General features: G+C 42.8%; 1 protein-coding gene across 1 annotated transcript in view; it reads left to right on the forward strand.

Moving 5' to 3' along the window:
* The first annotated feature begins 5,691 nt into the window (after positions 1–5,691).
* The window catches only part of LOC108798791 (cytochrome P450 2K1-like), a 28,794-nt gene continuing 19,708 nt past the window's right edge, over positions 5,692–14,777 (forward strand). The window contains exons 1-4 of the mRNA XM_018570574.1: positions 5,692–5,884; positions 9,177–9,339; positions 9,789–9,938; positions 12,254–12,414. Of these exons, the coding sequence (XP_018426076.1) occupies positions 5,708–5,884; positions 9,177–9,339; positions 9,789–9,938; positions 12,254–12,414 (651 nt within the window). The 5' untranslated portion in view covers positions 5,692–5,707. The remainder of the gene's footprint in view (positions 5,885–9,176; positions 9,340–9,788; positions 9,939–12,253; positions 12,415–14,777) is intronic.

The raw sequence follows: 14,777 nt of genomic DNA on the forward strand, positions 1-14,777 counted from the left end.
ACTCGTGAAAATGCCTGGTATCGGTCCCGATACCGATACTAGTCTCGGGACATCCCTAGTATACATTTTAGGTTTTTTTCTGTCTGTGTCCCATTGGGGAGATTTTCTGCTTTGGGTTTAGATGCACTTTAATGGTCCCCTCTTTCCTACGTCAGTTTCAACTTAATTGTTTGTAAAAGTCAATAAGAAACACACATAGCTAAAGATCTACATTTACATACATAATTTAATTTTGGTAAATAATTGATGTTGTCTTGTTGTATTTGTTTGGCTTCTAGTTCCACTGTGGGTTTACCTAGAAACGTTGTTGTATGACGGTGTAGCTCGGACTGTCAGCTGCCACAGGGTTAAATCTGAGCTCTAGGTAGATATAAAGCAAACAAAGAGGCTCATTAGTATACTATTATATGTATTTTTTTTAAATAAAAACATAGTAAGTACCTGAATTTGATATATCAGCCTTTTGCAGTGCCTGTACAGCAGGGCTGGAGTGTAAGAGCAAGAAAAAGCACAAGAAGCCAATTAGTTCTTGTGTTGACAAAACACATGCTGATAGGAGATGAGAGCAGATTGGCAGAGAGATGAGCTCATCATCGTGCTGCTTCTCCTTTCACTGTCCAGTCACAGGTTGATGTGGGTCAAAGATGACCTGGGTTTAGAAGTGGGTTGAATGGTGCCAGCCATCAAAGTGAGGATAGCGACATAAAAAAGTACTGTGGGGAAATCTCTGGATTGAAGGTGAATACTGCAGCAAAACCTTCATATATTTTTATCTTTTTAATGGGCTAGCCATTTTATTCTTGTTATTTTAGGCTGGAGGTCCTCTTTAAGATATGTAGCCACTAGAAGAAACAGCATTATACATGGTTACATAGTATTTGAGGTTGAATAAAGATACAGGTCCATCAAGTTCAACCTTTGTGTGTTTGTGTGTGATTGTGCATGTGTGTGTGTATATGAATCCCTGTGTGGTCTAGTTTTTAAGAGTACCTGTACCCCTGTATGTTGCGGTCTCTGAGGAAGGTATCTAAATGCTTTTTGAATGATTCAATACTCTCAGCTGATACCACTGCTTGTGGCAGAGAGTTCCAGACCCTAACCGCTCTGACTGAAAAATAAAGCCCCTTGTGATTAAATCTTTTCTCCACCAGTTTTAGGTGGTGGCCTCTAGCCCTTGTTATGGAGTTTACCATAAACAGTTTATTGCGGATGTTGCCATCACCACTAAACATTATGTACATCAAAATCATGTCCCCTCTTAATCTCCTCACTTCCAGCGTGAACAAGTTTAACTTTAGTAGCCTTGTCTCATAGCTTTGGTCCTCCAGCCCCTTAATTAGTTTAGCTGTCCTTCTCTGGACTCTGTCCAGCTCAAGGACATCCTTGAGGATTGGTGACCAAAACTGGACTGCATACTCAAGATGAGGCCGAACCAGCTATCTATAAAGTGACAAAATTATTGCTTTCTCTCTACAGTACATTCCCTTTTTAATACAAGACAGGACTCTGCTCGCTTTGTTTGCCGCAGCCTGGCATTGCAAGCTATTATTCAATCTGTGGTCTACAATTAAACCTCATCTGCCATATGGTTGCCCACTCCCCTATTTTATCCAGGTCCTCCTGCAATGTAATACTGCCTAAGTCCGTGTCCATTACCCTCCTAATTTAAGTATCATGAACAAACACATTATGTTCATTAGCTGTAGAAGGGGGTGGGAGAGCAGACATAATCATTTCAGTACTGCCTGCTGTTTTGCTTAGGCTGAATGGAAAATAATAAATTTTCTGTTCATTTATAACGGTAATTAAGTTTAGTTTCCTCCACAACAATCCTAAATGGCACAAATACTTTTTTTATAAGACAGATGGCCTCTTGGCACACATGCCACATATTATAAAATGAATCATGTTTGATTTAATTGGTTCCTTATGAAAACATCAACAACAAATATAACTCACAGGAACAGAGTAAGTAAGAAGAGCACACTGTACACCAACATCTGTGACTAGTTCATGTGCGCCTTTAGTCTGCAGAGTATGGTCATTGGATTTTTTAGTCCAGACTTTCAGCATCAGAGGAAGAAGGATTCCTACTAAGCAAGCACGTAGAGGTCTTGACTTAGGTTGGCAGTTGGTGTAGGACCTCTAAGGTGTTACTTCCAGCAGAGCTTTAGGGCACCAAGGCAGGTGGTCTGCCATTTACTACTTCTGGAGGATCCAATCTCTGGAAAGAGCCAAGGAAATACCCTACTCTCCATAACTGGGATCTGCAGCCAACACTCTTACCCGTGCTACCAGTTTCGCCTATGCTAGAGGCATCAATCAGGTAAGTGGCTCTACCATCACCTAACATATACCCAAGACTCTTTAAAGGCCTGTGTCAGTGGGCTTTGGGCTTGTGTCCATGGAATTGGTTTGCCATTAGTTTGAGATGCTTCTGAGATCGTTCAGAATGCATTGACAGGAGCATTTGACCTGCAGTGGGCTTCCTTCTGACCAGACTGCCCAGAGCAGCACAGCCCTCCTAATTGAAGGGGCAGATGACTGGGTGGGTTATAGAAAGGTAGTGGGGGGTGAGTGGTGGGTGTGGGCGAATAACTGAAACAGGGGGAGGGGCTTAAGTAAGTATGGTTAAATACAAATGAGTCTACTTTGCCCCTGTGTCAAGAGGGCATAACCCACAGAATGCTGGCGTCAGGAGTGAGTAGCAGAGAGTGGAGGGCTCAGGAGTGAGTAATGGAGAGTGTAGGGGTCAGGAGTGCATAATGCACAGAGTGTGGGGGTGAGGAATGAGTAACAGAGTGTAGGGGTCAGGAGTGCATAACGTAAGATGTGGTATATTTTGTATGTCTGACTGAACCGTAAATAAACTTATATATAAGACTTATACATAAGTCTTATATATAAGTTTATTTACGGTTCAGTTACTATAAATTATATACTTCGTCCTTTGGTTTGGCTCACTGGCTGCTTCTGGTTCTTGAGCATGCTAAGTCTGGTGTCCACCCATCCCCCTTCCCTGGGCAAATGCAAAATGCACTAACTGCCCACCTGCCACAAAAATATTTGGTGGGCAGCGGGCCAGCTTTACAATCCTACAAACAAAAAAAAGGGTGCAGACAACTTTGTGCAGTAGAATAAATCTGTGCTCTGCAAATAAAATAAATTAATAAATTCACAAAGGTCAAATGGGAAAATGCCCTCAGTGAGCCTCACAGATGACCACTTGGAGCAGAGCATATAGTAGCAATCCAGGAGGATAGACGGCACTCCGTTCCCACGATCGGGGTAAACTCTGGATGTGGAGGGGCACTAAGATCCACTCCAAACTGTAAGACAGCTGCATCCTCATAGCTAAGTGGCCAACCCAACACTCTAACAAATACTAGGTTGGTGCCGGAACAGTTGAAAAGCCAACCTTCCGCCACCCATGTATTTATTATATGGCAAGTCAGCAGATGCCAAACCATCACTTGCATAGTAAAAAAAACTGTCTATAGCAGACTTTTGTTAAGTCAGCAAGACATAAAGGAGGAGCCTTTCGAATCCTTGTCCCTACTCGTACAACTCCCTTGCAGGCTTTGTAATAAAAGTCATTTGTTTAGCTTTTTTCATAGTCTAGAGATCAGTGGTTCTCAACCTGTGTAACCTCAAGACCCACATTTGTCCTTGGTCATTAGGTTGTTACCAAAGTCGCACTGAGATGGAACACATGGCATTGTGGTACCGTGCGTTTCGGTGCGGGCAATCGCACTGCGGGGTGGGAGGTGTGTTTGGGGTGCCATTCAAATGTATGGCAACACACCTCCCACACCAGAATGCGTAGTATGTGCGATTGCATGCTACAGTGCAGTGCGCAGGACTGTTCAGTTAACGCACTTCACTAGTGTGAACGGGCCCTCAAAAACACTCAGACACATATACATTCCAAAATATATTTTTTTCTTTTATTCTTTTTTTTAAGATTCACCCAGTCTCCCTACCTTATGAACCTACCAGTTGAGAAGCAAGGGTCTAGATCATTGCCCTCAGAGCTTTTGGTCATCCTGGCTACACTGAAATTAACCCTGTGACCCTGTTATTGATATATTTTATTATCTCTGAAAATTAGGGCTGGTTGGTGGATTTCCATTCTGTTGTAATATCCATTATTTCTGCTAATACTACATGAATTACTCTTTTCCATGACTATTGAATGAGTTCCCAATAAAACACATGGACTTAGTTTCATGCATTTTAATGGTCATGTCAGCCCTTTTTTTAAACCACATAACTAATTACCATTTACCAATTATCTGAACCAGAAAGAACAACCTAACGACTGCTGTTATGAGACAAAGGTCTTTGTTGTCCGTTAGCCCAAATAAGGGTTTTCTAAATCCACCCAATGCCCCCAGATGCACTCCTCACTGGCTTGAGGACTGTTCCAGAATGAACTATTCCTGACTTCCCAAGGAGCTGAGGCCCTGTCTATAACTGGCACCAATGGGGGGAAGCACCGTACCACCAGATGGCTTCCCCCGTTTTTGTGACCATCTCATATTTTTTAGACCCCCCCCCCCAACTCACAAAGATGCCATGACAAACATAAATATAAATGGAAAAATGCCTTCATGAAAGAAGGGAGGGGCAAACTCCCTGCAGTTCCCTCCCATGCAGCTCCCCCCCTGTCACCTGCCCTACCCCTCCAATCAAGTCATATCCTCTAACTGTTCTCCCTCTTTAACCCTTTCCTAGTGGACAATTCCTCCCCACAGTCATGTAGCCCCTCCTCCCAATATCTCCAGGTCTGAATATTTGTAAAGTGGCTCATTCAAGGTTTGTAGGGGTTTTTAAGGTGTGTTGAGATGTGTTAATGTGCTTTGCATTAAGGCGGTCCATTATAATTTAGTTGACGGCACAAAGCAATAGACCTACAAGTGCACACAACTGGTTTTTTTTTCCTCTGCAGGGTACTACAACGCACAGTATATCAGCAAAGCAAGAAGGGGTTGCAACCTCTCACAGGTTGATGTCTATGGCCAGGTGCTTATTCTTATACCTCATGACAATGCCTTCATTGCTTTTCTCTCCAGAAAAACGACACCATCTTTGTTTAGGTATTATTAAGGGTACTCATCACCATGTATAACTATCACCATATATACATAACAACATGTAAAACTATCTTTATCCTTCAAAGCTGTGATAAGATTGGCATTTCTAAAACCTAAATAGTATCAATATTCTTATGCAGTATCAAAGAATCTCCCACGAGCTGCTTGGTTTTTTAGGTAAGCTTCCATTGCAGATATCATTGTAGTGCCATTTACAGTGGTAGTCAAGATTGAATACATTGCACATTACCGATCCTTAGATGTGGTGGCTGCATTAGTTTTATTTTTTTTCATGCTAAGAACATTTTCCACAAGTACAGGGGCAGGAAGTGTGTTATCAGCACTGCTATTAGCTGACAATAAAGAGAAAACAAGCCGGAAAAAAGAAAACTACTGCAGCCACTTCGCCAAAGGACTGGTAAGCTGCAACATTTTTGGAATTTTTGGTTTTGGTATTGCATAGGCTTTAATAACTGATTTCCAGGTTCAGCTGAGATTTTGATTTTGGATAAGAATAAAGCAATTTCCGTGTGTTCTATGCTTTCAGTTGTAGAGACGTAGATTGTCATACTCTTCTCCATTTAATCTTGTGTTACAGGCATGTGCTGTATATGATGGATCCAGTCACATATATCCTCTGCATTGCTACCTTTGTTTTCCTGGCTATTGTTTTATATAGACAGAAGAAAAATGTTCATCCAAACTATCCCCCAGGACCTCCTTCTTTTCCGATCATTGGAAATATGCACCTCATAAGCATGGAGAAACCTTACGTGACGTTTCAAGAGGTAAGTCCCCAGGCATACAAATGTATAATAATTGTGGATTACTGGGCAATGTTAAAGGAGAGCTCCTGAGGTGAAAGTGTGGGACTCAGATATTAAGAGCACTCCTGGTGTAAAGCGGGGCCCAGGCATGTTTATTTTTTGTGTGGGGTCCAACACCTTAAAATCCATACCAAACCCCTATCTAGGACACGGATTTTGTATAGATGTTGTAGGCGGACCCTACATCTTTTTGACATTGACCTTTTTTTGTTTTACATTTACGGTGTCTTGAGATTCTGCAAACTGTTGGGATGCCGTGTCTAAAGAGGTTGAGAAACATTGGTATAGACAAAACAAATGGAGTGGTTTCTTGGTTTCAGTCAAGGAAATGGGAGAGGGACCAAAGTTGACTTTAGACAACAGGTGGATTGAGGCAGAATAGGGCCATAGGCAAGGTAGCAGCTCCTCTGATGTCAAGGGGTTCTTTTTGCTGTGGGTGATAAATTCCCCAGCCGCAGCTGTTTGGGAAGTGGAAGGAGCTTCCTTCCCAGTTCAAGGGAGCTCTTTCCGTGTTTGGAGTAGCTCATGTTTGGACCGGGTTTGGGCTGAACCTGAGCTCATCCCTTAAATTTGAAATATATAAGTAGGTGTGAGGAGATTTGTGCCCTAACCTATCACAATGTATTAGATCAGTTGGTGTAACAAGTTGAAATGGATACAACATTGTAGTGCTAAAAATTGCTGTTTACATTTCAGCCTTTGAGAAGTATGTTGTGATCCTTAGTGTACTCAGTATAATGCTGCAGGGCTAGAACAGTGGTGTTTGCCCTTCACCGTGGGAAGAATGATGATTTATTGTTCATTTGTAACACATTCCAGTCCATTTTCCTTGTAATCTCTGGAATTTATCGGGGAGGGCAGGATGTCTATAATGGCAGGCAAGGAGTGACCCAGTATTCCAAACAGTAAGAACCTCATACCAGTGGCCAGCAGGAGGCACCTTCTCCAAATTGAAATAAATAATTGCATTCCAAGTTTGTGATGCTCCTGTAATTTGTAATTAAACTCACCGTTATCAATTATCAGATGCTGACAATATAGAAATCACACCGGCAACCAGTTAAAATGGTGAAACATTGACTCAACCTTTCTGTTGTGTGCCACACGGAGAATGGAGAAGAGAAAGAGCAGCAACGAATTGTCTGAGGATTTGAGAACAAAATTGTGGAAAAGCATGGACAATCTCAAGGTTACAAGTCCATTTCCGGAGATCTTAATGTTCTTGTATCCACTGTGCGCAACATTGTCAAGAAGTTTACAGCGCATGGCACTGTAGCTGATCTCCCTGGACGTGGACGAAGGAGAACAATTGATCAAAGATTGCAATGAAGGATTGTTGGAATGGTGGATAAAGACCCTCCATCAACTTCCAGACAAATTCAAGCTGACCTTCAGGCACAGGGTACAACTGTGTCAGCTGATACGTCGCCATCTAAATGAAAAGGGACGCTATGGTAGGAGAACCAGGAGGACCCCACTGCTGACACAGAAGCATAAAAAAGCCAGATTGGAGTTTGCCAAAACTTACCTGAGGAAGCCAAAATCCTTTTGGGAGAATGTGCTGTGGACAGACAAAACAAAATGACAGCTTTTTGGTCCATCATTCTGCTGTTTTCAGAAAAATAAATGAGGCCTTTCAAGAAAAAATCCAGTCACTACAGTCATACATGGTGGAGGTTCACTGATGTTTGGGGTTGCTTTGCTGCTTCAGGCACTGGATGTCTTGACTGTGTGCATGGCATTATGAAATCTGAAGACTACCAAAGAATTCTGGGGTGCAATCTAGGGCCCAGTGTCAGAAAGTTGGATTTCCGTCAGAGGTCATGGGTCTTAGAGCAGGACAATGACCCAAAGCACACGTCAGAAAGCGCCCAGAAATGGTTTCAGACAAAGCGCTGGAGAGTACTGGACTGGCCAGCAATGGGTCCAGATCTGAATCCCATAGAGCAGCTGTGGAGAGATCTCAAAACAGCAGTTGGGAAAAGGAACCTTCCAATCTGAGAGACCTGGAGCAGCTGGCGAAAGAAGAGTACTCAAAAATATTCCTGTACAGAGGTGCAAGAAACTCAAGTGTTGCATTAGCTGACAGAAATGCAGGGATGCCAATATTTTTAGCCATGACGGTATATATATATACTGTATATACCGTATTTTGCGCTCCATACGGCGCACCTTATGGAGCACTGAACAGACCGGAGCTTCTGTCACAGCTTCTGTGAAAGAAGCTGTGACAGAAGCTGCAGTTAGTGACCGCTGAGACAGGTGGCGCTGTGATTACATCGCCACGGTCTCAGTGATCACACAGAGCAGACGAAGAATCGTCCGTTCTTCGTCTGCTCTAGGGGCTCTATGGTGATCTCGATCGCCGCCGCCGCCCCTGCTCGGTTTTAATATGAGTGATCTGATTAGATCACTCGTATTAAACGAGCAGTGGCTCCTACTGTACATTTAGCTCTGCTTTAGCAGGGCTAAATGTACAAAAAACCACGCCCGGCGCCCGAAACTGCATGTCTCAGGCGTCGGGCGATAGGGATTCGCTCCATAAGAGTGCATCTTATGGAGCAAAAAATATGGTATATATATATAAAATGAAATGTGACTCCTGTCCCTTTTTATTCATGAATTTTCTAATAAAAATGATTTTAAAAAGATAAAAAAGTAATAATATTTATATGGTCACCTTTAACTGACATTGTATCTGTAACTTGAAGTGGACCTTTACCCCCTTTGACTAACAAATCATATCAGCATACAGCTCTGCATGCTGATATGAAATCATCTTACATTGATTAGCTAATCAAACATATTTTTATTTTACTTGCAATTATTGTATTTCTACTTCCTGGTCCTCTTGTGTATTAATGATGTAATGTACCCAAGCGTTGCATCCTGGGAAGGTTACATCAGCAGAACATTGCTGGGAAATCTCCTCTGTAATCTCAGGGATCTCAGCATTTTCCTCCCCTGAGATGATGAGCATGGTCAGGTGTCCTAGTAAAGGGAGATCTAGTAACCTGCCCTTAGTAAAAATAGTCACTTGGCGAAGAATGGGGAGAAAAAGAAAAACAAGGTATGCAAGGAATACAAAACCTCTCATACCATTATCTAGAAGTATGTGTTTGTAGATTATTTATTATTAAACATTTCTAAAGGTGTGTTTCTTGTTATTTTGAAGATATTTTGAAGATATGGGTAAATATTGTCTAATTATAGGTTGAATAATTGGTTTTCTTTTTTGTTTTTAATATTGCAGCTTGCCGAGAAATACGGCTCAGTGTACAGCCTACAGATAGGACCACAAAAGATTGTTGTTCTCAATGGCCACGAGACAGTGAAAGAGGCTCTAGTCAACTACGCTGAAGAGTTCGCCGGGAGACCCCCTGTGCCAGTTTTTGTAGACATTTCCAAGGAACATGGTATATATACAGTATATATACAATATATTTTATAATAAAAAGAACTTTGCAAGAGATTCACAAAAAATATTTGCTTAAGAAAACTGTATACCTGATGCCCAACATAATGACAAAAAAATGTATTATGATTATTATTATACAGGATTTATATAGCGCCAACAGTTTGCGCAGACAATATAAGGAAGAAATTACAATACAATTCAAGACACGATGGTAAGGAGGCCCTCCCTATGAGAGCTTACAATCTAAAAGGGAGGGGCAAGTGATCCATGAGGAGGTAGCTGTGTGGGGATGAATTGTTTGAGAAAGTGATGGTTCAGTGGTTAGGTTGAGGTGGGATAAGCTTCCCTGAAGAGATGAGTATGAGATAGACAGACAGGTTGGGGTAAGGAGTTTAAATGGGTTTATGTACATTTTCAAGTGAAAGATTTTGTTATTTTTTTCTTTAGGCCTTATATTTGCGAATGGTAATAACTGGAAAGTCATGAAACGATTCACTCTGTCTACTTTGCGAGATTTGGGGATGGGGAAGAGAACAATAGAAGATAAGATCATGGAAGAGTGCCAGTGTTTGGTCAAAATCTTTACAGCCTACAAAGGTCAGTGATGAGTTCTGGTTTGGTTGCTACAGTGGCAAAGATTTTCTATTTAGCACTTTGTCCCTCCAATCATGGAATCTGATTGGCGGTTTGTCTTTCTAAAGCTTGCAATTGTGGGTCCTACTAAATACACCACACAAGGCAATTCTTATTTTTCTGTGATGGCTTTGGCCATGCTTCTTCCATAGTTTAGTCCTATCCCTCATAATCTGGTATATCTAGTAGATTGCAGGGAGGAAAGTCTATGGGCTCCTACCTGCACAATAAACGCAATTCCCAAATGACTGTGTAAGAGAAATAAAGTACCAAACCTAATACCCTTCTCTGCGATTTAGTGCTAAAACGTAGTTTGGATATCACAGATCCAGTAAGGCGAAAACCTTGGGAGGAATTTATCATAGCAATTGCGAGTGTTTGAACTTGCATGGAATATATTTGCACCAGATTTATGATGCTAGTGTAATGTTGTTCATAAATGAGGTTTAATAGACTCCAGGAAAGAAGACTTGTAGTTTCAGGCAAAAGCTTCACTGTCGCTTCTTGAAGAAGTGTACATGGGGACTTTTTAAGTTGCAATTGTTTTCTTAGGTGATGCTCCAGTTTCAGATAGCCGCAGAACAAGTGCAGATGAAAACAGGTGCAAAACACGTGCAGTTGGAAAAGTAGTGCAAGCTCAGGTGAAAACAGGGGCACATGTTAAAAGACAGATTTGCACATAAAAAAATGATCTAAGAAGCTAAAACTGTCGCAATTGCTTTGATAAATCCCCCCCCCCCCCTTCCCCTTTCTTTTGTTGTCACCTAAAGGTAGCTGTCTGAGAAACTGCACCATGGGGTGGTACATACAGTCCTATACATGGTTACTCTATGGATTAGATTGATTACAACTAGCAAAAACAATCATAAAAGTAGAGTGACCCATTAGCAAACAATCCAATTTTTTTTGTCTATTTCCTATTGGTTCATATTTGCAACAACTCTAAATTTGAGCTCTTTTTTCCTAGTTGAATAAATCAGCCCCTTTGCTCCTGTACAGGGGTGTAACTAGAAATCACAGGGCCCCGTAGCAAAATTTTGTATGGGGCCCTGTGATTTCTAGTTACACCCCTTGCAGAGCCCACTTGAGATCCCACACAGCCCACCTGAGGTTGACCCTGCAGAGCCCACCATAGACTCTCTATGGTGGGCTCTGCAGGTTCTCAGGTGGGCTGGTCACACTCCTTACCTGTCCGCCTCCTCTTCCTCCATGGTCGCTGATGGGCCCCGCCTCCTCCTCAGTCGCCAGGCCAGCCTCCTCCTCCGTCACCAGCTCCGCCTCCTCCTCTGCTGCCGACCCCGGGCCCCACCTCCTCTTCCACTGCCGTGTCCAGCCTCCTCCACCGCCGCTGCTGGCTCTCACTGACTCAGCAGCGGCTGTGGAGAAAAACACACCACTGCACAGATCACTGTCAGTGATCTGAAGAGTGGCGCGTTCCTCTTCACAGCCACCAGTGACAGCCACCAGCATGAGATGTCATAGCGACCCAGGCGGCCCGCACGGCATCAGGGTTGTCCTGGCCCGGGCCCTATAGCAGACACCTGGGTCACTATGGTGATTGTTACGCAACTGCTCCTGTACTTGTTATTGTGTGGAATTACACTTAGACCTAAGTGCGGTGACAAACGGTAAAATATGATTTTTATAATCAGTGTACGGAACACCAAGGAGGTTTTCAAATGTAATAACGATCACATACCCGACTCTTAGAATTACCTTAAATGTTACACCAAAGTGAGGCTGAAGCAAAGTACAATCATGTATTGGTCAAATGACCAGTATCAAATCACAGATATACCTTTTTATTCCAGTAATGGCCACCACCACCTACGCAGGCCATACTATACTCTTTGCACTTTACTGGCCCATGGAAGTGATCTGGCAGCAGCTAAGCCGCCAGAACCACTTCCAGTGCAAAGCCGATAGTCATGGAGTATTTCCTTTAGAAAGCAGCCACAGCATAAAAAGAAAAGGCCAAACTGAACAATTAGCCAATCTCATGCTTCCAGCTGATTGAAGAGTTCTGAGATAGTAAGGGTTGTGTCAGATCTCCACAGAGAGATCACTGCTTCCAGGCAGAGAGCAAGGGTCCTTCACTGCAGCATGCTGGCTAGGACCGGCTTTTCTACTCAGGCTGTGGCTGCTTCCTGAAGAAAACCTACTAAAAGACTTTGAAAACCTTTTGGTTTGATGCACCTAGAATGTTTTTTCGCTGAATTCAACTGAAAGTTCCTTTGGGCTTTAAGCAGGTTCTTGGCAACATTTTGTTCTTCTTGCAGGAGCACCTTTCGAAAACACCAGGATCCTGAATGCTGCTGTGGCCAACATCATTGTATCTATCTTAATGGGCCATCGCTTTGAGTACGATGATCCAAAACTTCAAAGCCTTTTGAAAATCATCTGTGACAATATCAGAATCTTCGGAAGCCCAATGGTTTTCGTAAGTTCATCTTTACTGCAACAAGTCTGTATGGGTGGTTGTTGGTAGATGGTGTTTTGTAAAATGATGTAAAGTAGGAAATGGTCTCGTTCATGGGATCATATTTGAAATTGGTGCAGGTTGCTGATCTTGTTCTGTAATTTTGTGCATGTGGAATGTTTCACATAAGCTATTTCATTTCTATTTTGTGTATTTATACATTTATTTACAAAAAGCAGGAAGAGGAGGATACGGGGAGGAGGAGCAGTACATCTCTGACACGTGACATAGAATATCATTATAAAAGGAAGCTGCAGAACTGAAATCATGAGATTATCAAAAATGCATCCAATGGAGACCTCTAGGTCTTTGTAACATGTCCCTAGCACTTCATGAAAAGTCTACAAGAGCCATAATTGCAAAGAAAAAATCTACTTATATAAATAGGCAAATATGTGTGCTTGGGGAGGGATCTTACTGTAGACTGATAAATGTGTGTGCTGGAGGTGGGATCTCACTGTAGACTGATAAATGTGTGTGCTGGAGGTGGGATCTCACTGTAGACTGATAAATGTGTGTGCTGGAGGTGGGATCTCACTGTAGACTGATAAATCTGTGTGCTGGAGGTGGGATCTCACTGTAGACTGATAAATCTGTGTGCTGGAGGTGGGATCTCACTGTAGACTGATAAAAGTGTGTGCTGGGGGTGGGATCTCACTGAGACTGATAGATGAGTGTGCTGGGGGTGGGATCTCACTATGGATAGGCAAATCTGTATGCTGGAGGTGGGATCTCACTGTAGACTGATACAGCTGTATGCTCGGGGTGGGATCTCACTAGGGATAGGAAAATCTGTGTGCTGGTGTCAGATCTCACTGTAGACTGATACATGTGTGTGCTGGGGGTGGGATCTCACTAGGGATAGGCAAATCTGTGTGCTGGAGGTGGGATCTCACTGTAGACTGATAAATGTGTGTGCAGGGGGTGGGATCTCACTGAGACTGATAAATGTGTGTGCTGGGGGTGGGATCTCACTGTAGACTGATAAATGTGTGTGCTGGGGTGGGATCTCACTATAGATTGGCAAATCTGTGTGCTGGGGGTTAGACCTCACTGGAGACTGATACACGTGTGCGCTGGGTGTGGGATCTCACTGTAGACTGATACATGTGTGTGTGCTGGGGGTGGAATCTCACTGTAGACTGATAAATGTGTGTGCAGAGGGTGGGATCTCACTGAGACTGATAAATGTGTGTGCTGGAGGTGGGATCTCACTGTAGACTGATAAATGTGTGTGCTGGAGGTGTGATCTCACTGTAGACTGATAAATGTGTGTGCTGGGGGTGGGATCTCACTGAGACTGATAAATGTGTGTGCTGGGGGTGGGATCTCACTGAGACTGATAAATGTGTGTGATGGGTGTGGCACTGGGGATAGGCAAATCTGTTTGCTGGAGGTGGTATCTTACTAAGTATGCCATGTGCATTGCAAGGGTGGCATTTCAATGGAGAAAGACCATTCTGTGTTTGAGGCGGGGATCTCACGGGGCAAACATGTTTGTGCTGGGGGTGGGATTTCACTGGGGGAAGAACAATGTGTGTGCTTGAGGTGGCTATGTATAGAGCATGATCGGTTCAGCTAAGTTGAAGACTGGAAGCAGAATCCACCGGTAACACGCTGTAAACTGGAAGTAAAACGTATGCATTATAGTGGTAATGATATATCATTCTGGTAACAGCTGTCAAATTTCAGATTTTCCCTTGCTATTCAGAGACAACCTGGGGGAGTGGGGGCACAGAAAAAATAAAAGCCTAGCAGGGATCTCTTCTAATCCTTTGCCAATCTATCCAGAAATTTAGACCGAATGTTTCACTTTATCTCTATAGCTGTTTTGTTACATCCATTGTGGTTCTCGCTTTTATTTTTGTTTAATTGCTTGGGATTGCTGAGCCCTTTTTGATTACCGCAAGAGGGAGCTGCGGTATCTAAAATTTGTTATTAGGGATGAGAGGTGTGCTTTTGGCAAAACTGATTTTGTGCACCGAGCTGCATGGGTATGTTTGTATGAAAAAAAAAATTGAATGGAAGGATAGTATAAATTGTTGGTGAAGGGGGAGGGGTGGTAGAAATTGTGGTAGACAATGAGAGTGTAGCTATACCCAAAAGCACAAATTTACTATATAGGCCTTTCATGTGATGGCTGCATTCGTTTTATTTTTGAGGCTTTTTTTTCCTGTATTCCAACCTGATGATCCGGCCAATAAGTTATTGTTATTGTTATTTTTCACCTTATTTTATCAGGTAATACTGTCCAGCAAAATTGGCAGTTAGAGGGTTGGGACAAACCCTTCTACACTGACGGCGGGGGGGGGATTGGGGGGGGG

Source organism: Nanorana parkeri, unplaced genomic scaffold (genome assembly GCF_000935625.1).
Source record: "Nanorana parkeri isolate BGI_ZX_2015 unplaced genomic scaffold, ASM93562v1 scaffold1561, whole genome shotgun sequence".
Lineage (NCBI taxonomy): Eukaryota > Metazoa > Chordata > Amphibia > Anura > Dicroglossidae > Nanorana > Nanorana parkeri.